At 45.8% G+C, this 13,217-nt stretch overlaps 1 protein-coding gene across 6 annotated transcripts in view; it reads right to left on the bottom strand.

The window, feature by feature from the left end:
- Nucleotides 1–13,217, bottom strand: part of abca4a (ATP-binding cassette, sub-family A (ABC1), member 4a) — a 36,597-nt gene that overhangs the window by 7,192 nt on the left and 16,188 nt on the right. For 4 of the 6 annotated variants that reach the window (XR_004575099.1, XM_029116421.2, XM_034289451.1 and 1 more), the window contains exons 13-38: nt 12,560–12,765; nt 12,125–12,301; nt 11,787–12,009; nt 11,266–11,487; nt 10,963–11,167; nt 10,483–10,785; nt 9,423–9,609; nt 9,029–9,160; nt 8,674–8,813; nt 8,252–8,389; nt 7,320–7,504; nt 7,119–7,221; nt 6,698–6,903; nt 6,547–6,604; nt 5,907–6,082; nt 5,597–5,721; nt 5,376–5,474; nt 4,565–4,754; nt 4,269–4,396; nt 3,973–4,078; nt 3,806–3,880; nt 3,540–3,709; nt 3,184–3,361; nt 2,515–2,630; nt 564–711; nt 301–424 (exon numbers count right to left, since the gene is read on the bottom strand). Coding sequence is in view for 5 of the 6 variants with exons in the window: in XM_029116421.2 (XP_028972254.2) it covers nt 301–424; nt 564–711; nt 2,515–2,630; nt 3,184–3,361; nt 3,540–3,709; nt 3,806–3,880; nt 3,973–4,078; nt 4,269–4,396; nt 4,565–4,754; nt 5,376–5,474; nt 5,597–5,721; nt 5,907–6,082; nt 6,547–6,604; nt 6,698–6,903; nt 7,119–7,221; nt 7,320–7,504; nt 8,252–8,389; nt 8,674–8,813; nt 9,029–9,160; nt 9,423–9,609; nt 10,483–10,785; nt 10,963–11,167; nt 11,266–11,487; nt 11,787–12,009; nt 12,125–12,301; nt 12,560–12,765 (4,120 nt within the window). In the remaining variant the exon portion in view is untranslated. Of the gene's footprint in view, nt 1–300; nt 425–563; nt 712–2,514; nt 2,631–3,183; nt 3,362–3,539; nt 3,710–3,805; nt 3,881–3,972; nt 4,079–4,268; nt 4,397–4,564; nt 4,755–5,375; nt 5,475–5,596; nt 5,722–5,906; nt 6,083–6,546; nt 6,605–6,697; nt 6,904–7,118; nt 7,222–7,270; nt 7,505–8,251; nt 8,390–8,673; nt 8,814–9,028; nt 9,161–9,422; nt 9,610–10,482; nt 10,786–10,962; nt 11,168–11,265; nt 11,488–11,786; nt 12,010–12,124; nt 12,302–12,559; nt 12,766–13,217 lie in introns of all 6 variants that reach the window. The other 2 variants (XM_034289450.1, XM_034289449.1) reach the window with 2 other exon arrangements.

Here is a 13,217-nt window from a genome sequence, read left to right as displayed (position 1 = left end):
CTTGGCAAGACAAGTGCAGGGCATCATGTTTCTGACGGGCCTGGCTGAGGCCTTGGTATTCCCATACTGCTATGGTATTCCAAGTCAAAGAGGATTTGGCCTTGGAAAGGGATGGAGTGGGGGGTGTTTGTGACAGGGAGAAAAGGCCAAGGTTGCCTGTGGCCTTTCTCTTGTGACCAATCAAAGTGCCGACCCTGGAGTGAGTGGTGGCCATGGTGAGGGGTGAATAAGGGAGAAAGTATTTGGAAGGTTCCAGGGCAGAGAGGGTGCGATGGGACCCGGGGTGGGGTGGGGACTCACCAAAGCGGGCATAGACATCAGCAACTGCCTGATTCATAGCCATGTCAATCAGACCGCGGCCCAGACAGTAGTGAGGGAACACCAACAGCACCTTCTTCAGCAGTTGGTTACACTTATAAAGAGTCTGAGGTAAAAGGAGGGAGAGAAAGTGAAAAGCAGACAGGGAGAGAGACCAAGATGAATGAAGTGCACAGTACAGCTTCATGTTGTCAATCTACTGTAAGACAGAGATACTAAGGGTTTTTTTAGGGCTGTGCTTTCACCGATGCGCTGTCAAACAGGTCCAGAATGAAGGTGATGGCACTGCTGTTGATGCCAATGAACAAGTTGATGCAGGAGAGAGATACGTATGCTGTACTTGGGATGCTGAAGATGAACGACATGGGGTACATCATGGGCGTCACAGACCACCTGCAAGGGAAAAGAGAGTAGGCAGATGTGTTCTTGTTGTTGGATCAGGTTAACATGTCTACCACTCAATTAAACATTTGCATGTGCTTGTCGCTTTCAAGTACAAGGTTCTAAACAATAGGTTCCCTCTGGTCCAGAATGTCAGCTGATTATACCACTATCGGGTTAGGTTAAGTTGCATAATTAACCCAATAGTTGCAACTTCTCAATGTACAATTAATCTATTAATTGCCTCGGCTGTTCCACAGAATAAGCTCCATCCAAGCACAGTTAGGTCCGGAAATATTTGGACAGACACAATTTTCTTAATTTTGTCTCTGTACGCCACCACAATGGATTTGAAATGAAACGCCTGAGATTGCAATTGAAGTGCAGACTTTCTGCTTTAATTCAAGGGGTTGAACATAAATATTGTATGAAACGTTTAGGAATTGCAACCATTTTCATACACAGTCCCCTTATTTCATGGGCTCAAATGGACAATGTTAACACAATCATAAATAACGTGTTCATTTTTAATACTTTGTCGAGAATCCTTTGCAGGCAATGACTGCTTGAAGTCTGGAACGCATGGACATCACCAATTGTTGTGTTTTTTCCTATTTGATGCTTTTCCAGGCCTTTACTACAGCTGTTTTCAGTTGTTGTTTGTTCATAGGTCTTTCTGTTTTAAGTTTTATCTTCAGCAAGTGAAATTCATGTTCCATCAGGTTGAGATCAGGTGATTGCCTCGGCCATTGCAGAATATTCCACTTCTTAGCCTTAAAAAACTCCTGGGTTGCTTTCACAGTATGTTTTGGGTCATCATCCATCAGTAAAGTGAAGTGCTGTCCAATCAACTTAGCTGAATTTGGCTGAATCTGAGCAGACAATTTATCCCTATGCACTTCAGAATTCATCCGGCTGCTTCTGTCTTCTGTCACATCAATAAATGCTAGTGACCCAGTGCCATTGGAAGCCATGCATGCCCATGCCACCACACTGCCTCCACTGTGTTTTACAGATGATGTGGTATGCTTTGGATAATGAGCCGTTCCAAGCCTTCTCCACACTTTCTGGTACTGGTTGATCTTAGTTTAATCTGTCCACAGAATGCTGTTCAAGAACTGGGCTGGCTTTTTTAGATGTTTTTTTGCATGTCTAATCTGTCCTTTCAATTCTTGAGGCTTATGAATTGTTTGCACTTTGTGGTGAACCCTCCTGGAGAGTGTTCTTCACTTGGCTGGATTTTGGCAAGGGGCATTTCTATGATCATCCACCACTGTCCAGGCCTTTTTGTGTTGCAGAGCTCACCAGTGCTTTTTTTTCTCTCAGAATGTACCCAATGTTGATTTGGCCACTCCTAATGTTCCTGCTAACTCTGTGATGGATTACATTTTTATTTGCAGCCTAAGGATGGCCTGTTTCACTTGCATTGAGAGCTCCTTTGACAGCATGTTGTAGGTACATAGCAACAACTTCCAAATGCAAATGCCACTCCTGGATTCGACTCCAGACCTTTTACCTGCATAATTGATGAAGAAATAATGAAGGAATTGCCCACACCTGTCCATGGAACAGTAATTCCTAAACCCTTCCTCCAATTTGGATGTGAATACCCTCAAATTAAAGCTGAGAGACTGCACTTTAAACCCATATTCATTTAACTGTAACTTGAATATATTTTGGTAAACAGCCAAAATAACAAAACTTGCGTCCAATTATTTCCAGCCCTAACTGTGTACATACTTCTATTGAAAATGTGTGAACTGTCAACATTGGCCTACGTAAAGGGGTTAACTGTTCCATAGCACACTGACTCACCCATAGAGCATCAGCAGAGCCACCAGGGGTTGGAGGTTGGTTGACGATGTGTAACACCTCTTGTCAAAGGCAATGAAAATGCCCACCACCAGCGTTGCACTAATACAATAATTCACCTGACGAGGGAGAAGTGACGCAATTCATTTTGAAGGCTTTGTAAATAAATTAGGAATGTATCGTTCCGCTTGTCGGTCTAAAGTGATAGGCATGCCCTTCCGTCTGTATGTGATATAACAAAACCCCATGAAGTGATGCTCATTATAGAATGTATATGGTGAATACATAAATATTGGTTTCAGTGTCCGAACAATGCAGAAGATTAATAAATAATTCCAACAAATACAAACAGTCAATAAGAAAAGTTGATGTGATCTTGCAGACATTGATTCAGATTTGATCCATTTCTTTGAAATCAGCACCATTCACCAGAGTGGCCTATTCTCTATGCGCGCATAGAGAATAAAAACATGTGCAGGACGTGTTGCACACGTGATTAAAAGCTTCAGAAAACTCTAGATCTTTATGTTCCCAGCCGTTCCCTATTAGTGAAGATCGTGTAAAAAGAACAGACTAACCATTACGCCACCAACTGCTTTGATACCAAGAAGCCAGTGTCTGTCAATGTGACGTTAAAAGACGGTATGACGCAATGACCCAGCCCAGACGTACCATGTCCCAGAGGAAGTTGGCCATCCAGTAGACAACGGGACTGACCCCACTGACAAACTGGAGGTGTTTAGCCTGTGTCATCCTCTCCTGGATGAGATAGAGGACAAAGGAGGCTGGGACAAATGACATGGCAAAGATGACACAGATAGCCACCACCGCATCCACTGAGGTGTTCAGGCTAAGAGAAGAAAGAGAGGGAAAAGACACGGGGAGGGGTTACATAAGACAGTCTATACAGACACTGGGAGCATAGTGAGTGGGATGAGATGATCTTTAAGATCTGTTCATTAGGTGCTCCAATCACTACTTGAAGAGTCACCTTTATATATCAGAGCTCCTGATTGGCCAAAACTCACACAGTGACTTCTGACAGTTGTTCCTTGGTAAGGTTGAGAGGGTGGTTGATGGCGGTGATGCCATATGTATCCAGGCTGGCGTCTTTAGGCAGGTTGGCTCTGAGGATGGCATTGTTGGCTACATTCATAAAAGCCACCATGGCATGCCAGCCCTTGTTGTTGTACCACACCTGCAAAATGCAAGAAGACCATTTTCTAGTCAAAATAACAACATAGTGTCTTCTGCTGTTGAATGGAGCAAGAAGAAAGACAGTGGTAGTACTCGCCTTGACATTGTATTGACTTTCCATGTATCGTAAGAAGGTTCCAATGTCCTGCAGAGTTTGTTTGGAGTATTTTCCCTGTGGACAGGATTAACATGATCAGTGACACTGCCAGTCAGGGCTGTTGAGATGTGTAAGGGACGCACCGGGGACAGCAACAGCAAACATACCCCAGTAATATTGAGCAGTCGTCCCAGCTGGGATGCTACATCCTGAATGGTCTTAGGGTCCACGTCTAATACAGGAAGTTGTCCTCCCACAGATATACCTCCATATCTGGGCAACGTGTTCAACACAGCATACTCAGAGAAGCTTAAAACAATTCCTACAATAACCGTGATACAACCCTGGTCGCTAGGCAGGCAATACAACATAGATGTCGATGATTAACATAAGAATAGCAAACCGCTACCTCGTAGATAAGATATACTAAGTTTGGGATTTTTGGGAACTATGGTAATATTACCTTTGTTCATTCACCCAGTATTTGCTTTTCAAACTGGCCTTGATGAGGGAGGGGTACGTCTTTACCAGGTAATCAGAGATATTTCTGCCTGTCAAGTCCAACAGGACATCACCTGTCGACTGGATCCTCTAAATCACACAAACATGCAAACATACACACACGGTCAAACACAAATGAACCATGTGCATGTGACCATTTGCATTCGTTACTAACTGGGATTCAAATCTGACCACCTGCTTACCATGACACTGTAAGCCCATTAAGCCAAAGACTATGCGTATGGGGGGAGGTCTAACCTGTGGGGGAGGCAGTCCCCCGGCTCCCTCAGGGCAGTTAGGCAGCATGGTGAGTTTCCTAGGGGTGCTACACTGGCAGCCTGGTGACGAGTTAACTGGGGTCCACTCTGGTCCATCCAACATGTCAATCAAAGCAGGGTTCACCAGCGGCACCTCCCATTCCGTAGTGATGTTATTACATGGAAAGTCCCTTTTCCAGGAACAATACACAGGTCAGGATGGTCATAGTGAAATCGCACCACAGGAACACAATATACAAAACATTACAGCCCAATTTAGTTTATTGTTGTTCATTATTAGGGCTTCAGCAAGCAATGGCACTGAAGCCGTATTGTGTTTCTTGCAGTTCGTTATTATTATCCTTATTCATATTCTCCAGTCATTTATGGTGGAAAATGCTAATTCCCTTAAGCAAAAAATATGCAATGGGTCCCATATTTACAAGGTCCTACCAAAGGCCACAACTTCTGATGCAATGCCTTGCAAATAGGGCAACTTGGGAAGCTTACAAATCCACCCCCCCCCCAACAATGTGACATAGAGTCTTGAAGGATGGTAAGTAAAGATGATGTATCCCCCTTTTGTTTCGTGGCATTCATTATATTTGTTATCATGGGTGAAAGAACAGACTCATTGTAGCAATTTGTCCAATTTGTTCTGACTGTAACACAGTGTCGCACATAGCTGAAGCCTGTGATATTACTTAATTTTTGGCAAAACGATGTATGTTCATGTAACTGGTTATTAAGTCAGATGCAATGCTCTGATATGTAATAAACAGATACTATTGTATAGGTCAACTCTCACTCACTTCAGAGGTTCATCCACCATGCAGCGAGTCCCAAAGCCAGGCTTGTTCAGCAGCACCTCTCCAAAATATCTCATCTCAGGATCCGTGGCACGCTCATTACTGCAAGACGACACAGCCGAACAATCAATAACAAACCAACGACAATATCAGTGACAGATTTATGTTTTACAATAATTGAATTACAATTGTAAAGTCTCCATTCAGACAACATCAAAGCCCACCTGAAAAAGGTGAACTGTCGTCCATACATCCAGGGGCTGAGAGTTAGGCTGGGATACTCGCCAAACGGCGGCACGATCGTAGTGAACATCAGCGATATGAATACAAAACTGGCAGGCAACACAATCTGGAGAAAGAAAAGGAAAGAAAAGACCTACGGTATCACCAGCGTATCACCTTCTGTGTTATTCCGAAACAAAAAAAGAATACCCTGACAAATAGTGTATGTTTATAGGATGGTAATCTCCTGTGGGTAGTTTATTCATGTAACACAAGATTGGTGGTCTGTTTCAGAGATTATGGGAATGTTACCTGGGCAAAGAAGTCTTTATGTGATCTTGTGGCATGGTGAAACCGTTTGATGAGCAGGGCGAAGAACTGTTTCAGAATCAGACAGAGACCTTTCACCTGTCTGGAGCCCCGCCCCCCCCTGCCCTCACACACCCCTCCAATGCCCTCCCCATTGGCCTGGAGCCCCGCATCTGCCTCTGTAAGGAGAAGAGATGAGCAGATAAGGGTTCATTGACTGCTGAGGAAGAAAGTCATAGGCAACAATACCCTTAAAGGACCAGTTGGCAAGATTCAGTTTGAATGGTCTGTTGACCACAAATAATAGTGACAAGCATTCTGCATCTGCTAACCTGCAGTGCCAACATCCAGCAGTAAATCTATGAAAGCATCTTTTTACTGGTTCAGTATTAATATTGGCTTCAAATTCATGGTTCTAAGGGCCCAGCTGGGATAATTGCCATTTCCATTCCCGCCGCCGTAGCTTGTCAGCTTTTGATTGACTGAAATGAACTCCTACTTCGCCGTGCCCTACACTGGGTGGAGGCATCTGCAATCTCAGGTCTAAGAGCCCAAAAGTTCAGATCATAGCAAGTCACATAGAATGACAGAATGAAGATGCACACATAACAATCACACAGCTGATCCACACACTTTATTTTACCTTCCACAGTTGTTTTTTTCCCTTTGGCTTCACCATCAGCTGTCACTTTCAAGAATATCTACAGGAGAAAAACACAGGCACACACACAATGATACTGTAGTTGGCTATTAGCAATAAAACCAATCAGCAATCTGTTGTACTCTAGTCTCACCTCTTCCAGGGATGTGTCCGAGACGCCGAAGCTGCTGAGACCCATGTCAGAGTGGGTCTCCTCCAGCTCTCTGAACAGGGAGGCATAGGCCCTGGGGTTGAACCCTCGATGGGGCAACAGGTAGGTCAGCTCCTGACCGACGGCTTCAACCAGACAGGCCTCAGGGACGTGATGATGGATCAACTGTGTGATGCTCGACACGTCCCCTGGGAAATGGAGGGCACGAGCATTTTACATCCGAGTCATTTCGGCGATCTCACCCCGAGAGACATACGGTAGTTGGTGCAGGCAATGTATTTCATTTGAACTTATTTTGCGCAGGCAACATACCATACCGTATGAGCTACATGGAACAACACAAACACAGACGCTACAACGCGGAACACTTAAACCGACTCAGCTTAGTCATGGAAAACCTTACCGTCCATCTGTCTGTCGGGGGTTTTGGGTTGAGACAACTCGTGTTTGTACTCGGCACAGGTGGAGCACTTACAGGAGCACTCCACAGCACAGTCACACTGCATCTACAACAGATACAAAACCCCATCAACAAGACGATCCCAGGGTACTTACCAATAACAGCCAAACACTCTCTCAGGTTCTGAGATCTAATCTGCTCCACCTTGGTCTTGGGTCCCTCGTACTTCATGCGTCGGACGAGTGTGAGGTAGAAGCCGGCGCCGAAGCAGTTTTTCAGGAAGAGCGGCGAGCCGCAGCAGTGGAGACGGCCCTGAGAGATGATGGCCACACGGTCACTCAGCAGGTCAGCCTCGTCCATGTGGTGAGTGGACAGGATCACTGTACGTCCTGGAGAGGTAGATGGAGTGTGGAGGGAGAGGTAGATAGAGTGTGGAGGGAGAGGTAGATAGAGTGCGGAGGGAGAGGTAGATAAAGTGTGGAGGGAGAGGTAGATAGAGTGTGGAGGGAGAGGTAGATGGAGTGTGGAGGGAGAGGTAGATAGAGTGTGGAGGGAGAGGTAGATAGAATGTGGAGGGAGAGGTAGATAGAGTGCGGAGGGAGAGGTAGATAGAGTGTGGAGGGAGAGGTAGATAGAGTGTGGAGGGAGAGGTAGATAGAGTGTGGAGGGAGAGGTAGATAGAGTGTGGAGGGAGAGGTAGATAGAGTGTGGAGGGAGAGGTAGATAGAGTGTGGAGGGAGGGGTGGAAAGAGAGAAAGAAAGAAAATAAAATATCAATTATTAACCGTTGATTTTAGGGTGCCTGTTTATGTGCATGTTTGTGTGTGTGTTTGTTGTTTTTTCTTTGTTTCAAGTTTCTTACACATAATAAAATATGTCACTGGTGTAGCAAAATGACTTATAACAAAACAAGAAAGACTTCACACAAATACAAATTGGCCCATCTTTGTCTATTTTGTTTTGTGTTCGTTTTGTTGATATTTTTATGACAAAACATGTTGCTCAATATTGTTCCAATAAGGAATATTGAACAACCCATAAAACCTGATTGCCTGCCATCAATCATGTCATAGCGTAATTTTCAATCAGATGTTTTTCCTGCTCCAACCAGCAGGAGGTGTATGTACTCTATGCACCTGATCGGTACTTGAGCAGCAGATCCCAGATGGAGCGTCTAGAGTATGGGTCCACCCCTGACGTTGGCTCGTCCAAAATCACTACCTTGGCACCGCCCACAAATGCCATGGCAACAGACAACTTCCTCTGCATGCCCCCTGATTGGAGATGAGGAGAGAGGATTCAACCACTAGTATCTCAATTAGGGCACAATCCAAGCACGAGGAGTCTTTGTTACAGTGTTGTTGGCAGATGAAAAGAACTGGCAATGGAACAAAAATCTGACATTCACTGATGTTTAAAACAATGCCTGGAGCCAACACAGAAGTTGCCCAAAACTGTGTTAGTGTGTGCGTGTGTATGTGAGTGAGTGTGTGTGTGTGTGTGTGTGTCTGTACGTGAGTGAGTGGGTGCGCACTGGCACATGTGTATCAGTTTCAACCTGAGAGGTTCTGCGCCTCCTCGTCCTTCTTGTGGGGCATTCCCAGATCCTCCAGCATGTTCTCCACCTCCAACTCAGCCTCAGACAGGGAACCTCCCTTCAGTAGAGAGTAGAAGAGGATGTGTTCTGCCACAGTCATACTGTTGGGTTGACAGATAAGGGGGTCGGACAGAGGGGGTTACCAAGAGAGAAAACAGGTGCAAGTTGTAATGGAGACGGACAGATGGGAAAAGGGAGGAGGACAGAATAAGGATGAACAAATTGAGGATCTGACGTGGAACTGAAGGAGCCCCTCCCTGTGTCTATATGACTGTGTATTTCAGTGGGACGGCAGGTGCTGTGCTGAGACACCTACTGGTGAAAGAGGATGTTGTGCTGGGGACACATTCCCAGAGAGCGTCTGATAGTGTCCATTTCCGTCCGGATGTCCTTTCCATAGATGGAGGCCGTGCCCGCGGTGGGAGGGAACATCCCGGTCAGGATGGACCTGGCGGAGACCACACAAAGGACAGATACAGTGGCATGGTCAGACGCACAGTCATCTTCACACATCCTGTCACATAGCTGTCCGCCAAAATGGCTGATCTATAATGTCTTTCATTTCCACACAAACAGGCTCCGCCTCAGACCAGCTCACAGGCCAATCACCTCAAGGGATAAGGCAGAGGAAAACCCGAGGAAACTGTCCTAAAGAAAGGCTCCAAACTGTAACTGATGAGAGGGATGTGGTGTGGCGGCGGGTGACCTACATGGTGGTAGTCTTCCCAGCTCCATTGTGTCCCAGGAAAGCAGTGATCTGGCTTTCATAGAAGACTATGCTCAGTCCATCCACTGCCGGTTTCTGGCTCCTTTCGAACACTTTGACCAGGTTCTGAACACAGACACCCTCTACCAGCCCCTCTGGCTCCCCCTCGAAGTAGGGGTGACTGGGCAGACCTGGGGAGAGATTGGACGTCTGACGTTAAGGGGTACCGAGGTCAGATTTAGAATCAATAGATAACATCCGATATCCATGCAGGCCCTGTCAAGTATTGTGTCCCATACATACACTGTAGGGGCCTTTGATAAGTCCGGAAAGGGTTGACTGTTATCAGTGGTCCAAGGGATACATAAATGTTTATCAGAGCAGATTGTAAAAAAAGATATCACTCGGTCAGTCATGGGTAAGCTATTTTAAACTCAAAACACAATTTGATTCATCTCAAGATACATGTGAGCGTCTTCCCATGACCCACCACATCTCACCATAACCCTTCACCCCATTTCAACACCCCATTTCAACACCCCATTTCAACACCCAATATTCACTCACTTTTCTTAACCCGATATTTGTTGTGTCATTGCTGATACAACCTTGAATTAAGATGTCATGAGAGGGGAAAACAATGGCAAACAGGGAAGGTGAAATCAGGGGAAAGGAATGCTGCCACTCTGGCTGTGTGAAAGAAAGCAATCGAAACGGGAGCTCCATCACATATTAACTAACTGCGAGAGGGTCATGTGTGTTGGTCTGAATTCAGACCTGTGAGGGAGAGCAAAAACACTCAAGGAGAGTGGGTTCCCACACATTGCCTGCCGCTAAGGATAATGGGCCTGGGAGTTCCACAGAGAGAGAGAGAGAGAGAGTTCTATTGTTTCAAACCTCATCAGAAATGAATCTCCACTTGTCATTTCTTAAGAAAGCAAATAGCCTTTCAGATGCTTCTCAATGTGAACTTGTTAACTTGGCAGATAAAATATTTTCAAGGAGGATATTATGCAAGCAGCAACACCTTAACTATCATAATGGTACATCTCAGAAATGTTTACCCTTGCTTTCTCCGTTTTGTTTTTCCTCTTGGTTTACATTGTTTTTCTCTTCCTCTTCCGCGTTGTCTGTTTCCCCCAGCCGCTCTCGTTTGTCCTGGTGCTTGCATGATGTAACCTCTTGTACAATTTTTGTAGTCTTCTGCTCGTCACCTGCTTCATGATTGATTTTCTGCTTCTCTCCAGCCTGGTTTACCGGGTGGTCAAAGCTAGGTTTCGCCAACTCTTTAGGCTTTGGGTATCTGTAGTTGAGCCAGTATGATGGCAAGATGGGGAAATAAAATGGACGACCAATTCCATACTGCCCTGTAAGAGAAGATACAAACACAGAGGCAGCCATTAAATCCTTTCAAAGTCTCTCTTCAGCCATAACAGTTCGTTGGTGCATAAACGACTTCTTCCATAATCTTTGTTGAGAGTTTTTAGAACAGATCAATGACACCTTCATGCTACATGTACCATCAGATCATAATGGCCAATCACCTGGGGAGACACTGTCCAGGTACCAGGCCAGGACAGCGTAGAGAACGGTGTCTAGGGCCATCATGGAGATGGAGGTGAGAAACGAGTACTCATCCCCATCCAGCGGGCTGGTCCGAATGTTGTCCCACTGCAGACCGAGACCCTGCTCCTCATACCGGGACAGGTACTCTGTCCCAAAACCAAAAGCCACCTGGGACATCAGGCTCTGAGAGGACAAACATAGAGGGACAGACAGAAATACTGTGGCAAAGTCGGTCACCGTTTTTCTCTGTGGACGTGTTAGTTGACGGCAAAGTCACACACCACCATGATCTTGTTATCCTTGGTGATGTGCTCCTGCCATGCGAAGCAGAGGATGTGGGGCAGGTAGAGGGTGAAGTAGATAATGCCACTGCAGGCTGCAGCCAGGTTAGCCTTGTTGAAGAACACACTGAGCAGGAAACACTGCATGATGGTAGCCGTGGTGAAGGTGAGGAGGAACAGGAACAGGATCAGAGGGTTGCTGTAATTCAACACCTTTCCACCCTGGAAGACCAGCATGTCGTTGGTTTTGATTGATTCACAAGCAATTACATAAAGAGTACAGTCACTTCCTGATTAGCTACAGAGAGAAGTTCTAGTTCATTTCCCTATCTTCCACTAGAGGTCACCACAGTATGCTGAAAACATCGGCAGCCATCTGAAAGGCATGGATCTACATAGATTATAGTTTATCATTAATCATCATCAATGTTAATCATGAAATAGCTAGGCATTGCAGACATTTACAAGATGGGGTCAACTAGGACTGACCTCCCTCCCTCACTCCCTCCCTACCCCCTCACCATGATGATCCCTGTGAGCAACGCAGTGCTGGCAGCCATGGTGAGGAAGCTGTCTACAAACCATGTGACCCACAGGACGCCGTTGGTGACGCCCATGGCCTTCAAGGTCTCCTTGAGCCTCATCTCCTTCTCTAGGACAATGCTCTTCACCATCATAGACACGGAGTAGACCCATGCCAGCACCATGAAAATGGGAAAGCAACGGTTCAAAGTCAGCATGAAGCTGGGGAGGGAAGATGGAGAGAAGTTCACATATATATTTTTTTTTTGGGGGGGCGGGTCATTGAATTAAACATTTAAATATAGCCATACCATTTGTGTATTAGTTTGTCACTCACACGTCATCTACATAGCACGGATAGGGCATCTGTTGTAGGTAGACGCCAAGAGACCAGTCTTTTCCTGTCTGGGTCCTGATAATGCCATGCTCAATCATGTCCTGGAGGTAGGCAAAGCCCCCCCACACATAACGCAGATCTTCCATGGGGTCCGCCCTGGGGCCAGGGTCCCAGTATCTGCACATGGGGCAATAAGGAAGAAATTAGGAGGAGGGGGGAACGTCTGGGGCGTAGCTCAGCATTCAAGCTCAACACAGAAAGCATAGGGGAATGGTTCTATTTGAATGGGACATATTTGTTACTTACCAAAAAAGACAACAATTTGTCAAGTATATTATGTTGCAAAACAGTTCAGCATTATGGCTTTGAAAATATACCTAGCACAGAACGGGGAGAAGCCAGAGTCAATGTACTCATTCGGTCGCATACACCGACCTGTCTTTGATTTTATTGGTACGCTCCACAGAGTCAATGTCCATGCGGATTTTGAACTTGACGTGGGGAGGGACCTTGGTTGTCCACGGGTAGGTCTCCATGAAGACAAGACCAGCCCAGAACTTGCTCTCCTCCATCAGACTCAGCGCTCTCTGAGTCAGCTGTTCCTCATCATTCAGCCCGGAGAACTTATCCAGGAGTAGACACTGTAGAGGCATTCAACAACAAAGGCTTCGCAATGCATTCATCAACATCCGGGTCTTAACCATGTAGGTTTTTCCACAATGAATATACGAAACACACTGATCTCCGAACACACACACAAAAGCAACACCACCATGTCTTTTTTGGGACTCCAAGTGTGTAGAAATGAAGCAGCCCAAGGGACTAGGAGGGGTTTAGGGGCCTGGGAGCCCAGTCTTGACTGTGCGGACTGGGCCCCATGGAGCCTTAAAGGCAGAGTTCAGATCCAATCTCATTTCCTCTGATACCTCCTCTGATTGAGTCCTTCAATACGACTCAGTCTACTGCCACCATGGAGGCCCTGCGGAGACCCAGCAGGAACAACTGACAGACCCAAAACCAAAACACATGCAGAGGAATGTAAAGAAAACACACACACACACATACATTCAGTCAGATTACAAAAACATAGCAC

Source organism: Esox lucius, chromosome 21 (genome assembly GCF_011004845.1).
Source record: "Esox lucius isolate fEsoLuc1 chromosome 21, fEsoLuc1.pri, whole genome shotgun sequence".
Lineage (NCBI taxonomy): Eukaryota > Metazoa > Chordata > Actinopteri > Esociformes > Esocidae > Esox > Esox lucius.
This window is presented reverse-complemented; position numbering and strand designations above follow the sequence as displayed.